Below are 14,137 nucleotides of genomic sequence, written 5' to 3'. Positions count from 1 at the left end.
ATTCCAGCTTGTGTTTCTTCCAGTCCAGCGTTTCTCATGATGTACTGTGCATATAAGTTAAATAAACAGGGTGACAATATACAGCCTTGATGTACTGCTTTTCCTATTTGGAACCAGTCCGTTGTTCCATGTCCAGTTCTAACTGTTGCTTCCTGACCTGCATACAAATTTCTCAAGAGGCAGATCAGGTGGTCTAGTATTCCCATCTCTTTCAGAATTTTCCACAGTTTATTGTGATCCACACAGTCAAAGGCTTTGGCATAGTCAATAAAGCAGAAATAGATGTTTTTCTGAAACTCTCTTGCTTTTTCCATGATCCAGCTAGCTACTTCAGGAGGTGGTAAATTCATGCTGATTTCATTTGTGAAATATCTATATGTAGAGATAACTACTAGCTGGAATTTGAAAAATTATATCAAAAGATAAGACATTATAATTGAGATAGTAGTTAAAAATTAAGTCACTAGTGGAAAGTATGTAACACAGAAAAATAGAGACAGGAAATCTTGGAAAATAAGTTGTCATAGGAGTTAAGGGAGTAAAGGGTAAATGGACTATCAGCAGTGACATGCTTTTTGTAGACAGGTTAATGAGAATGAGGATTAAGGTAGGCCTTTGGATATGACAAAATTCTGAACACAGATTTTCTTCTGCTAACTTTATTCCAAGTTTGAAGAGGTTAAAAGTCATTTAGACAACATATCTGTACTTTTCGTTTGAGAAATTTGTCTATTAAGAAGAGTGATGAAAATGGGATGGAACCTTTAGGAATGAGTAGGATAAAGTAAAAAATTCTTTGAAAGATATGTGGGGTCCATTCATCTTGAAGGCAATAGAGAAGATAGCTTTAATTTTATCTAAATTTTTGGCTTTAATTGCGTTTCCCTCATTTATTGGCTGTGGCCTTTTAAACAGTCATTTTATTTCTCTGAACCTCAGTTTTCTTGGTGCAAAATGAGGATAATATTTACCTTTCAAGATTATTATGAGAATTAGATATAATAATACATGAAAGGGCTTCCCAGGTGGCATGGTGGTAAAGAATCTGCCTGCCAAGCAGGAGATGTGGGTTTGATCCTTGGGTTGGGAGGATCCCCTGGAGAAGAAAATGGCAGCCCACTGAGGTATCCTTAGCAGGGTGATCCCATAGACAGAAGAGCCTTGTAGGCTACAGTCCATGGGATTGCAAAGAGTCAGACATGACTTAGTGACTAAAGAGCAACAGTATATGAAATTGCCAGCAAGGACCTGATCTATAGAAGATACTTTTCAATAATGTATAGCTGTTAATTTCTATCATTAAAAATAAGCCATGCTGCTGCTGCTGCTGCTAAGTAGCTTCAGTCGTGTCTGACTCTGTGCGACCCCAGAGACAGCAGCCCACCAGGCTCCCCCGTCCCTGGGATTCTCCAGGCAAGACACTGGAGTGGGTTGCCATTTCCTTCTCCAACGCATGAAAGTGAAAAGTGAAAGTGAAGTCATTCAGTCGTGTCCGACTTCCAGCAACCCCATGGACTTCAGCCTACCAGGCTCCTCCGTCCATGGGATCTTCCAGGCAAGAGTACTGGAGTGCGGTGCCATCGCCTTCTTTTTATTAATTTATTCAGTAGATATTTATTTTAGGGTGTTGGTACCCAGTCTTTTAGTATACCAATACCCTCTTTCAATGTCATGAAATTCCTTGGAAACTAAATGATGATAGCTGGTAGTATTGAAATTGGAGCTGTGAACTGGTCTTGGACTCATGGATTAGAAACCGTTTTTATGAAGTGTATAGGTGTATTGCAGAACCTTTGGGTTCCTTTTTTGTTTTCTTTCAGATAAACTAGCAAACTGTTGGTAAGAACAGAGTGGGAATTTTATGTTGCCATACTATTATATTTGGACAAAACAATGTTTTATCAACCTGTGTAAACCTTATATATTAAAGAGGACTGGAAGTCAAACACACTAGGAACTTTTCTTGTGGCTAGTAAATGAAAGAGGTTTGAATTTTGTGTGGCAATTAACAAAAATAATGAAAATTCGGACAAAAGAAATGACTTTGCATTTTGGTGTTTCATGAAACTAGAAATGCTATAAAATAATTAAATATAAATAACATAGTTAACACTTTAAAAATTAACTGATGTGCTGATTTTGGATATTTAGGCTTTATGTTTCAAAGTCTGTGCAGTTTACAAACATATTTTGACTTTTACTGTGCTAGATGCTATACCCCGTAAGAACTGAAGTGAGATTACTCTCTGCCCTTAGAGAATTTACAACTGTTACCACTGTAAATGTAAGAATGAGCCATATAGGTTTAATTAGTTATAAAAGAACATTTGTTATCAGCTGCATGTTACTGTCAGAACAGGATCCTTAGGTAAGGAAGACGCTGATTTAATCTGTCAGATTTATTCTGTCCCAGCCCAGAAATGCAGCTATATGATTTCTCAAGGGCATTCAGTGTAAGTTAAATTACAGTATTGGTGGCTGTGACTTACGGGAATGCAGTTTTGCTTGTTATTGCTAAATAAATCACTTCTTGAAATTGTCATAGTCTTCCTTTCCATAGTTTTTGTGTCTTTATGTAATTATAAATTTTAGGTACTTTGATCAAGACAAGCCAAAGATGTTGGTTATGATCTAATAACATTACATTCTGTGATATAAAAATATTTTTCAAATATAGCCTCATGTATTAAATATCTGTTACTCTGTAACAAACTACCTAAAACTACTGAAACAATAAGAAACATTTATTATCTTTCTGTGTGTAGAGTTTGGAAGCAGCTTAACTGGGTGATTCTGGCTCAGGATATTTTGTGAGGTTGTGGTCAAGATATCAGTCAGGGCTGCAGCCATCTCAAGGCTTGCCGGGGACTGGATCCGATTCTAGAATAGCTCACTCACGTGGTTCACAAATTTGTGCTGACTTTTTTTAGGAGGTCTCAGTTCCTTACCGCTTGGATCTCTCCATAGGGGTGCTTCAGTTTCTTCATGACTAGCTTTTTCTAGAGTGGGGAATCGAAGAAAGAGCAAGATGAATGCTGCAGTGCCTTTTATGACCTAACCGTGGAAGTAGTATTCTGTCATGTATGCAGTATTCTATTGGCTGCACGCTCATGCATGCATGCTCAGTTGTGTCAGTCGTGTCCAACTCTTTGCAACCCCATGGACTGTAGCCCACCAGGCTCCTCTGTCCAAGGGGATTCTCCAGGCAAGAATACTGGAGTGGGTAGCCATTCCCTTTTCCAGAGGATCTTCCTGACCCAGGGATCAAATCTGCAGCTCCCATGGCTCCTGCATTGCAGGCAGATTCTTTACCGCTGAGCCAATGGAGAAGCCCCGTTGGCTATACAGGTCAGTCCTATTTAGTATGGAAGGGGATTGCACAAGAGTGTTACTACCAGGAGTTAGGAATCATTGGAGGCTATTTCAGAGGCTAGTTACTACATCTGACATAAAAATCTAATGATTTAGAAAAGTGTTGGAAATAAAAAGGAGAGTATCAGAAAATTGAGAGGCCAAAATTAGAGGTAAATTTTAGAAAATAACATTTCACTCCAAATAATGGGTAACATGTCTTTTTCTCAAAGAAACATGGATTAAAGAATGAGCAGTAAGAGTCCATTGAAATAGTTTAGGTGAGAGGATGGGAGAGAATGAAGTAAAAGAGGGGGTGGTGGCATTGACTGAATAAGATTACTAAACTTAGGAGTGCAAAGGAAGAGCATAAAAAAATGTTAACCCGCTAGGACAAGGATTTTTCTTTTCCTCATAGTATATCCCAGGTGCCTAAAACAGGCCTGGCATGTAGCAGATACACAAGTATTTACTGAAGGAGTGAGACAATAATTAAGATTGTTAATCTGTGTGATGTGGTTACTGGCAGTGACATTAACAGAAATAAAGACATGAAAAGTGTAGGCTTTGGGAAGAAAATGAATTTTAGACATTTTGTATATGTGTTAGCAGACATGTGGCTGAGGATTTAGATTAGGGAGATACCTACATAGAAATAGTAAAAACCATGTCAGTGGATATTACAGTATGTTAGGGAGGAAATGTATAATACAGATATAGCAGGACCTACTCCAAATTGGTTCTTCCTATTATAAATTACATATATTTTATACATTTAACAAATTCATTAATACTTTAATGTTGTGACAACTTTTGTATATTGAATTGCCTTTTACCGATGGTGCTCAGTTAAGTCATGTCTCTTTGCAACCCCATAGATGGGATTTTCCAGGCAATACTGAAATGGTTGCCGTTTTCTTCTCCAGTTTGCTGATGGGATACATTTAAATTCCATGAAAATTGAGCCATGGGTAATGCTTCTAATAGGTGCCTAATAAACTATAGGATTGTTAAGCATATATGAGAATACATTAATTTTAAATTTTATTATATTAGATTATAAAGATTTTTTAACTTTACAGATTATTTCTATCATCAAAAACAGAGTTCAGTTAGTTTATTTGTATTTGGGGATAGAAATAAAGGTAAATTAGATAGTCATTCTTTGTACAGGACTCTTGAGAATGCCCAGTGCCCTCTTCTGAGTTTTATAGTTTGATTTATAGAACTGTTCCTAGCACTTTAGTATCAGGAAAATATGACTGATTTCTGGATAGTGAGACAAACCAGGTCAAATGTAACTGACGTGCACATTATTCACAGACTACTCAGTATTTCTGGTGAAGAGATTAAAAGGGGAATATAGGGAATTTCATTCTGTCAGATCTCTCCACCATGACCCGCCCATCTTGGGTTGCCCCACAGGCATGGCTTAGTTTAACTGAGTTAGACAAGGCTGTGGTCCTAGTGTAATAAGATTGACTAGTTTTCTGTGAGTATGGTTTCAGTGTGTCTGCCCTCTGATGCCCTCTTGCAACACCTACCATCTTACTTGGGTTTCTCTTACCTTGGGCATGGGGTATCTCTTCACGGCTGCTCCAGCAAAGCGCAGCCGCTGCTCCTTACCTTGGACGAGGGGTATCTCCTCACTGCCGCCCTTCCTGACCTTCAACGTGGGATAGCTCCTCTAGGCCCTCCTGCGCCTGCGCAGCCATGGCTCCTTGGACGTGGGGTTGGTCCTCCGGGCTGGATCATGGAAAAAGCAAGAGAGTTCCAGAAAAACATCTATTTCTGCTTTATTGACTATGCCAAAGCCTTTGACTGTGTGGATCACAATAAACTGTGGAAAATTCTGAAAGAGATGGGAATACCAGACCACCTGATCCACCTCTAGAGAAATTTGTATGCAGGTCAGGAAGCAACAGTTAGAACTGGACATGGAACAACGGACTGGTTCCAAATAGGAAAAGGAGTACGTCAAGGCTGTATATTGTCACACACATTTAACTTATATGCAGAGTACATCATGAGAAACGCTGGACTGGAAGAAACACAAGCTGGAATCAAGATTGCCGGGAGAAATATCAATAACCTCAGATATGCAGATGACACCACCCTTACGGCAAAAAGTGAAGAGGAACTAAAAAGCCTCTTGATAAAAGTGAAAGCGGAGAGTGAAAAAGTTGGCTTAAAGCTCAACATTCAGAAAACGAAGATCATGGCATCCAGTCCCATCACTTCATGGGAAATAGATGGGGAAACATTGGAAACAGTGTCAGACTTTATTTTTCTGGGCTCCAAAATCACTGCAGATGGTGACTGCAGCCATGAAATTAAAAGACGCTTACTCCTTGGAAGGAAAGTTATGACCAACCTAGATTGCATATTCAAAAGCAGAGACATTCCTTTGCCAACAAAGGTTCGTCTAGTCAAGGCTATGGTTTTTCCTGTGGTCATGTATGGATGTGAGAGTTGGACTGTGAAGAAGGCTGATCGCAGAAGAATCGATGCTTTTGAACTGTGGTGTTGGAGAAGACTCTTGAGAGTCCCTTGGACTGCAAGGAGATCCAACCAGTCCATTCTGAAGGAGATCAGCCCTGGGATTTCTTTGGAAGGAAAGATGCTAAAGCTGAAACTCCAGTACTTTGGGCACCTCATGCGAAGAGTTGACTCATTGGAAAAGACTCTGATGCTGGGAGGGATTGGGGGCAGGAGGAGAAGGGGACGACAGAGGATGAGATGGCTGGATGGCATCACTGACTCGATGGACGTGAGTCTGGGTGAACTCTGGGAGTTGGTGATGGACAGGGAGGCCTGGCGTGCTGCGATTCATGGGGTCGCAAAGAGTCGGCCACGACTGATCAACTGAACTGAACTGAACTGATGGGGGATTTCCTGGTAGTTGAGTGGTTAAGAATCCACCTTCCAATGCAGGGGACGTGGATTCAATCCCTGGTCGGGCAACTAAAATCTCATATGCCACGGGGCAACTAAGCCCACATGCTGCAATGAAGAGCCCCTGTGGCCATAAATAAGTGATAAAAAGAAAGGGAATACAAAAAGAAGATAAGAGATAATTGGAGAGTGTTTCTGGGGTGTGTAGGTCAGGCATAGTGTACATATTTTTAAGTATATATCAAAATTATAGTCAATGCCATTTGAAAAAATCTTATGTAAATTTTATTGAATTATTAAGCTCTGTTAACAGGGATAATGCTTCCTTTAAAGGTTTATAACAAATATTCCTTGTCCTTTCTCTTCAAATGCCTGTGTTTATTTTATTGTTCATTAATCCAGTAATTGGATTCCAGTGTGCTTGCTTTGGATGTTGAAGCATATGTGAAAAATATAAATTAGATATTTTGTTAATGAAGATGATGATAATTATGGTATGTCATGTGCGAGGCTAATAGCAAGTTGACACAGTAGGAGTCTTTCAACCCTCAATACTCATTGAAAGGACTGATGCTGAAGCTGATGCTCCAATACTTTGGCCACCTAATGCGAAGAGCTGGCTCATTAGAAAAGACCCTATGCTGGGAAGGATTGGGGGCAGGAGGAGAAGGGGACGACAGAGGATGAGATGGTTGGATGGCATCACCGACTCAGTGGACCTGAACTTGGGCAAACTCCAGGAGATGGTGATGGACAGGGAAACCTGGCGTGCTGCAGTCCATGGTGTTGCAAAGAGTCGGACACGACTGGAGACTGAAGAACAACAAGGAATCTTTCTAGCTTCTGATCCTTGTTCTATGAAATGGTCTGTGAAACCCATGGGTTGGGAAAGGAGATCAGAGATGATCTTTGTTGTTTAGTTGCTAAGTCATGTCCAACTCTTTTGTGACCCCATGGACTGTAGCCCACCAGGCTTCTCTTTCCATGGGATTTCCCAGATAATACTGGAGTGGGTTGCCATTTCCTTCTCCAGGGCATATTCCCAACTCAGGGATCGAACCCATGTATCCTGCATTGGCAAGTAGATTCTTTACCACTAAGCCACCAGGGAAGTCCAGTGATGATCTACTGTGGGTTATTAAAAATTAACAACATAAGAAGCTTGTATTGGCAGTATTATTGAACTATACCCTATTTTGTACAATAGATATATTGTGGAAAGTTTAAGCAATAAAATTAGGAGTCCTTGTTGTTTAAAGTGTACATAGGTCAATCCTAATCTCCCAATTTGTCCCGCCCTCTCCTTCTCCCGCGCCCCCCACCCTGTGTCCATATGTCTGTTCTCATATATACTACCGTGTGTAAGATGGGTAGCTAGTGAGAACCTGGTGTATGGTACAGGAAGCTCAGCTTGGTGTTCTGTGGGATGGGATGGTGGGGCGGGAGGGAGGTCCTTGAGGGAGGGGATATAAGTGTACGTATAGCTGATTCACTTCATTGTACAGCAGAAACTAACACAACATTGTAAAATAATTATACTCCAGTAAAACAAAATAAAAGTAAAATATGTGCAGGAAAAAATACAGTGTATATAGATTGAGACTGCATATGTCCTCTTAGGAAACTGTAGGTTTCTTATAAGAATTAAAAACTCTGTGTACTCATGTCAGCAATCATCAGAAAATATAATAGGAGGATATTCTAAATCATCTACTTGACCATCTTATAACCTAGATGCCAGGAGATTGCAGTGTCTCTGTTTATGCTTGTTTGGTCATGTTGGCTCCAAGTAGTGTTATACTACTTTGTGAAGAGTTAATTAAGAACTGAGGCATTTCTAATGCGTAAATGATGTAGTCATGTCTAGCAGGTGGATGGCCAAATGATGCGATAGCCCACTGTATAACATAAGTTTTGTGGTAGTTCACATTCTGTTAGCTAACATTCTTTGAGCATCTTCTGGGTTCCAGGCACTTATCAAAATACTCCTCATGTATAATAATATATATGATATTATTCAATAATAATGAATCATAATTAATGTAAGGATTTGTGTTTTAAGTTTTTAATTTGTACAGTAGACCTGTGAGGTATGTGTAATTACTAGTCCTGTTTTACAGATGAGGGTACTGGAGTATAGAGAAGTTAATTTTTTACATAGCTAATAAGTGGTAGAGTTGGTTTTCATACATATTACCTGACTCCATAGCCTCTAGCCACTGACTATACTGCCTCCTGATAGATAGCTGACTGTACTGCCTCATAGTAGATCCCATCTGACATAGTCATCTGGGCATTCCAAACTCAGAATAGGCAAAATGGCATTGTATTCATGTTACCAATTCAGATTTTAATTCAGCAAACATCTTGTTTCCTGTCATGTTAATGTTGATTTAATAATACTGGTTTTGTGATTGTGTTTGGATTTAATTTGTAAGATTTTACTGTCATATGTATTGTTATAAACACTAAGAGTTTTATCCTAGTTTGTATATATTTCAATAATATTATAACGAAGATAATAACACTATAACAAAAATTTCAATAACATTATAACATAAAGAGAAGGCTGAACACTGCAGAATTGATGCTTTTGAGCCATGGTGTTGGAGAAGACTCTTGAGAGTCCCTTGGACTGCAAGGAGATCCAACCAGTCAATCCTAAAGGAAATCAATCCTGGATATTAATTAGAAAGAAAGACTGATGCTGAAGCGCCAAGACTTTAGCCACCTGATGGAAAGATCCGACTCACTGGAAAAGACCTTGATGCTGAGAACGATTGAAGGCAAGGGGAGAAAGGGACGGCAGAGGATGAGATGGTTGGATGGCATCAATGACTCAATGGACATGAATTTGAGCAAGCTCTGGGAGACAGTGAAGGACAGGGAAAACCTGGTGTGCTGCAGTCCTTGGGGTCGCAAAGAGTCACACACGACTGAATGGCTGAACAACATAACAAAAATAACTTCATACTCAGAGATTACAGTAGAGATGCTATGTAAGGATTGCTTTGGATCTTTTTCTTTTGGCTGTACCACACAGCTTGTGGGATCTTAGTTCCCCGACCAGGAATCACATCCGTGCCCTTCTCAGTGATCAGAGAAGTCTTTTGTGATGCAAATGAATACATATTGATTTTAGTTATTATACAGATTCAGAATTTTATATAATGTATTGGATTTCCTTAAACTAAAACAGCATGAATGAGGAAACTCAATTTTGTTGTTTTGTGTATTTGGATGCACTTCTCCTAACTCAGCTGAGTCATGTAATAGACAGTCATGGGAACTAATATAGACAATACACTGTAGGATTTTCCCCAGGTGGTTTCCCAAATGGGGGCTCTTCTCTAGTCACAGTCAGGGGATGGTGTCCTATTTATAGAGTCCTCTAAAGTCTATTACTGTCAAAAACATAGAAGGTCTCTTATTCAGAAGAAAACTGAAGTAGTAAGAAGCAAAAAGAATTATCCTTGATTTTACTGAGAGTTGTCTTGATTTAAATGAAACTATGATTTAGTTTATAATCAAAATGAAGACTATCTTAATCTTTGTCTTTATAAAATTTAATCTTTTTAAACCTTAATTTGGTAAATTTTCCTTTTGCAAATTTAATTCATTTGCATTACATATCAGAGATTTTACTTACTGTGCTTTTTCAGTGTGCTAATAAGAAACCCTTTTGAATTCAAGAGCTATGTATTGAGTTCCTACTGCATACAAGCTTTTCTGCTAGTCATTGGTGGTTTATTTACTTACTGATAACATCATCTGATTTAGGTACATATGCCTATCATACTTAAGAAGTAGAAAAACTTCAGTTAGGTGTTTGAGTCTCTGATATTATCTGGTTCCATGGTAGTACATGAGTTTGAGCAAGCTCCGGGAGTTGGTGATGGACAGGGAAGCCTGGTGTGCTGCAGGCCATGGGGTCACAGAGTTGGACACGAATGAGCTACTGAACAGAACTGAGGATAGTTTTATTCTCTGAAGTTTCTCTGGCTGGATTTTTTTTGTTTCTTTCCTCTTGAAATTTTCTACTTCTGGAAATTTATTCTACTCTAAGCAATGTACACATTTACACTCTTAAAATATTCCATGGAAGAACTATAGCATAACTACCACTGTAAAGTTGTATAGGACTTTTAATATATAATTCCAGTCTGTGACCTGAAATACTTTCTGATGTTTGATAAAATCTTCTAATTTCTTTTTTAGACTGGAAATTAGTAGTTCCTGGGACATCTGAAATTATTTTTTAAAAAAGTGATTATATATACCTTTTTCTTAAAAGAAGTTCTAGATCTTTGTTATATTCACTTAGGGCTTTTGTGTATTGTCAGACTTGCTTAGGGGTTAGTCATGGAACTGATATATTGGTCACTAACTTAAAATAATGGTAAATCCATTTGGGAAGAATGTGATTTAACTGGAGTAGACTACCTTGGAGGTTTATTTCTTCTTTTTTGGTTTTTATATGCTTGAATGCTGTAGGCCAGTGATTCTGGGGAGGGGTGATTCTTGTCCTCTGGGGCATTTGGTAGTGTCTGAAGACATTTTTGGTTGGTTGTTGCTGGTATCTAGTGAATCTCTAGATACAAAAGGGGAAAAAAAAAACAAAACACTCTAGATACAAAAAACAAATAAAGAATTATCTAGCCCCAAATGTCAATTTTACTGAGGTTGAGGGATGCTGGAGGCCAATTTGTGACTCACCAGTGGTGTTTTTTTTTTTTTTTTTGGTCTAGAGTGTTCATGATTTTTCATTCTTTTCCAAATTCCCTTTAATTTTTAAAGTATATATATATTGGCCCTCATCTTAAAGATGGGACAGTACTGAATATGAAAGGATAGTATTTGGGTTTTAGCTTATTAAAGTTAATCAAAGTATTTTACTAAATTCTCAATTTGGGGGACCCTGTGTAGTCATTGTCTGGATATTGAAAAAAAAGTAATAATTCAGCTGAAAATGCTTTTACTGTGAAGATTATTCATGATTTGATGTATTTCTTTTCTTACTTTCTAATAGGCTTTTAAGGATATGCTGTATTCAGCTCAGGACCAGGCACCTTCTGTGGAAGGTAAGATGCATTAATCCCTACATTTAACCACATACAACTTCTTTTTAAGAAGAGATATTTTAAACCGAATAGTATAAAACTAATATAACTTACCCTACTATACAGATCTTTTTTGGCTTTTGTAATATATATTATGATTACTTTATGTTTCAGTGAAATTTTTATTGTTTAGCTCACATTTACTTTATGATGGATCTCTTATGTCCTCACATCACCTTAGCATTGTGAATCACAGATACTGGTTTAAAGTTCTTAAGTGCCATGCTGCCTCCCCCCAGCAATGTGTTCTTATGTCTGTTTTTCTTATCTGTTCATCCATCCATCCATCATTCAGTGAATCCTTAGTTCATAACTAGTCTGGGCACCAAAGCCTTTTGTTTCTATTTATGTCATGTCTTTAGACTGAGACTAGTGAAACAAGACGTATCTACTCTGTGTGTGTGTACATAGATATAAGCATGTATATGTATGCATGTGCACAGCTTGGCAGTCGTAAAGTGACTGACCTAAGCATAGTGGTTATCTTTCTAATTATCTTTATTGATCCTTCCTTTTCTGTTACCTCAGCTTCTGCTCACCAGTTCACTCTTTATGGGTTTAACCATTGATAGGTTTGAGGAGTTGTAAGTTAAAGTTGTAGTTCTTATGTCAGTAAATAGGAGCTAATTCAACAACTGTTTGAGGGAGTGTTCCTTCTGAGGCCGGATATTCTTTTAAAATTTTGTATCATATTTCCATGAGAGATGAATATGAAGTTGTTTATTAAAACTATAGATCTGTAATTAAAAATCTGATTGTCTTTAATGACATAGACATGTATATCTTTCTAACCATTCTGAATTCAAAGTGTGCTTCCTTCAGAATCTCAAAATCTTTACCAGGATACTGACACCTGGGTATTAGTTTTATAATATGTCACTAAATTTTGGATTATATTTAATACGTTTAATATAATTAATGTGTTCTCTAATATTTAACTGAAGACAAATATTTAGTTCTTTATTGGGTTATTATCTCTTATGTGTCTTGAAGAGTACCACCTCAAAAGAGTTTAAGAATATGAGAAAAATGAAATTATGTGGAAGTTAAGGTGATTTCCTCACCCTGTGTAACTTGCTCTAGTAGTGGTTCTTTTAACTTTATTCTAATTGGGCTACTTCTCCTTAATTTTTTTTTTTTTTTAAGTTTTACCATCTGGTTTGTAACAAAGATATTCTGAAGTGTGTTGAACGTTATAATGTTCTTTATTCATCCTTCCATGCTAGGTCATGTTGCTAGTAAATCTCATACACTGTCAGCTGTTTTTGGAGGAAAAACTAAATTCTGTCAAAGTATGCTAAAATTGACAAATATTTACAGTTAATAGCTTTTTATCTCATTGTCCAGAGACATGAACTTCATTGGACCCTGTTATAAAGGGAGTATTGTAGGCTGATTATGCACATGTATGTGCTGTCTTCATAGGGGAAATATTTTGAACTTATTCATTCTTTCAATTCTCAGATAAACACTAAAGTCATGTAGTTTTTATTTTCTTAACAGGAATTTTTCTTTTTAGACACACTGAAGAATTGAAAGTAGTTTAAGGAAACATTATCTTATATAGTATTGAGGTTAGAAAATGTTATTAAAGGGACTCAATTTTGTCTCTCATTTGCATTGTGATACTGTATTAATTTATTCTCTTTTATACAGTGTTTAAATTATAATCATTTCTGTTATTCCTTTATTCTTGCTACTGAGATCATATTTCTAGATTTTTATTTAGCAGTTATCTGTAAAGTAATGCATCATCAACAGATTTATCACAGAGTCCAAGATAGGGCTTTCAACTTTGAACATTTTTCTCAGGCCAAATAAAATAGGATATGGGGAGTGTAACTCAGGCACTGATAGTTTTACTGTCTCTCTAGGTAATTCTAATATATAGCCAAAGTCAAGAACCCTTGCCATAAATAATCTTAAAGAATTTTAGGTCAGTATTGTTAATGCTAAGTTTTTTTAGATAATAACTAGCCAGTAGGTTAATCAATTTCTTAAGTTCATTGGTAGTTTGATTATTCTATTAGCATCAATAGGATGTTTATTTTTTAAATGTTTATTGCATTGAGTTGAGTATAAGTAATAGCTGTACTGATTATTTACATATATTAAATAGTTATAACTTAATATTGTTATTAGAATTAAAGAATTATTTTTACTACTTAAGATGAGTCATAGTGCAATAAGTGGCATATTCATATTTTCACAGTACTTTTGTTTAAGATGGAATGGGTTTCTAATTATAGTGAAAGAAAAATAACTTGAAATGGATTCTTAAAGAGTGAAGTGGTTTATCTGATAGAAGTATATTAGATAAAAGGCACAGTATATGAAAGCTTTTGTTTGATAAGAATTTGTTCACTATTTTTTACACTAGTGATCATTTTCTTCTAATTTTTAGATGGTGCTTTTATTCTAATATCACAGATAAGGTGGCTTTTTTCCCATTTAAAAGTAAATCAACCAAACAAAATTAATTTCAATGTATTAAGAAATCAAAGCATGTTTACTTAAAGTTGCTTTTATTATTCAAATAAATAAACATTTAGATTATTTTTCTTGGTTATTTTGCTTTATTCATCCTTTGAGAGTTAATTTCATGAATCATTATACGTTGATTCGTGAAAAATAAAGTGTCTCTACTTTTATTTAAAACAAATGTGTTACAAAAAAACAACAAATAAATATTTTGTGATTGTAACTAGGAGATTCTCATATTCTGAAGGAAAATATTTAAAATGCTAAAAGACTTATTCTCAGGTATTCCT

General features: G+C 36.8%; 1 protein-coding gene across 2 annotated transcripts in view; it reads left to right on the top strand.

Annotated features, from left to right (window-relative positions):
- The window catches only part of XPR1 (xenotropic and polytropic retrovirus receptor 1), a 214,543-nt gene that overhangs the window by 16,781 nt on the left and 183,625 nt on the right, over positions 1 to 14,137 (top strand). For both annotated transcript variants that reach the window (XM_086343523.1, XM_086343524.1), the window contains exon 2: positions 11,276 to 11,327. In XM_086343523.1, the coding sequence (XP_086199649.1) occupies positions 11,276 to 11,327 (52 nt within the window). The remainder of the gene's footprint in view (positions 1 to 11,275; positions 11,328 to 14,137) is intronic.

This window comes from Bos grunniens, chromosome 16 (assembly GCF_055505025.1).
Source record: "Bos grunniens cultivar Pamir isolate PY7600 chromosome 16, Bosgru_T2T1.0, whole genome shotgun sequence".
NCBI lineage: Eukaryota > Metazoa > Chordata > Mammalia > Artiodactyla > Bovidae > Bos > Bos grunniens.
Note: the sequence above shows the minus strand (reverse complement) of the source record. Positions and strands in the feature narration are given on the sequence as shown.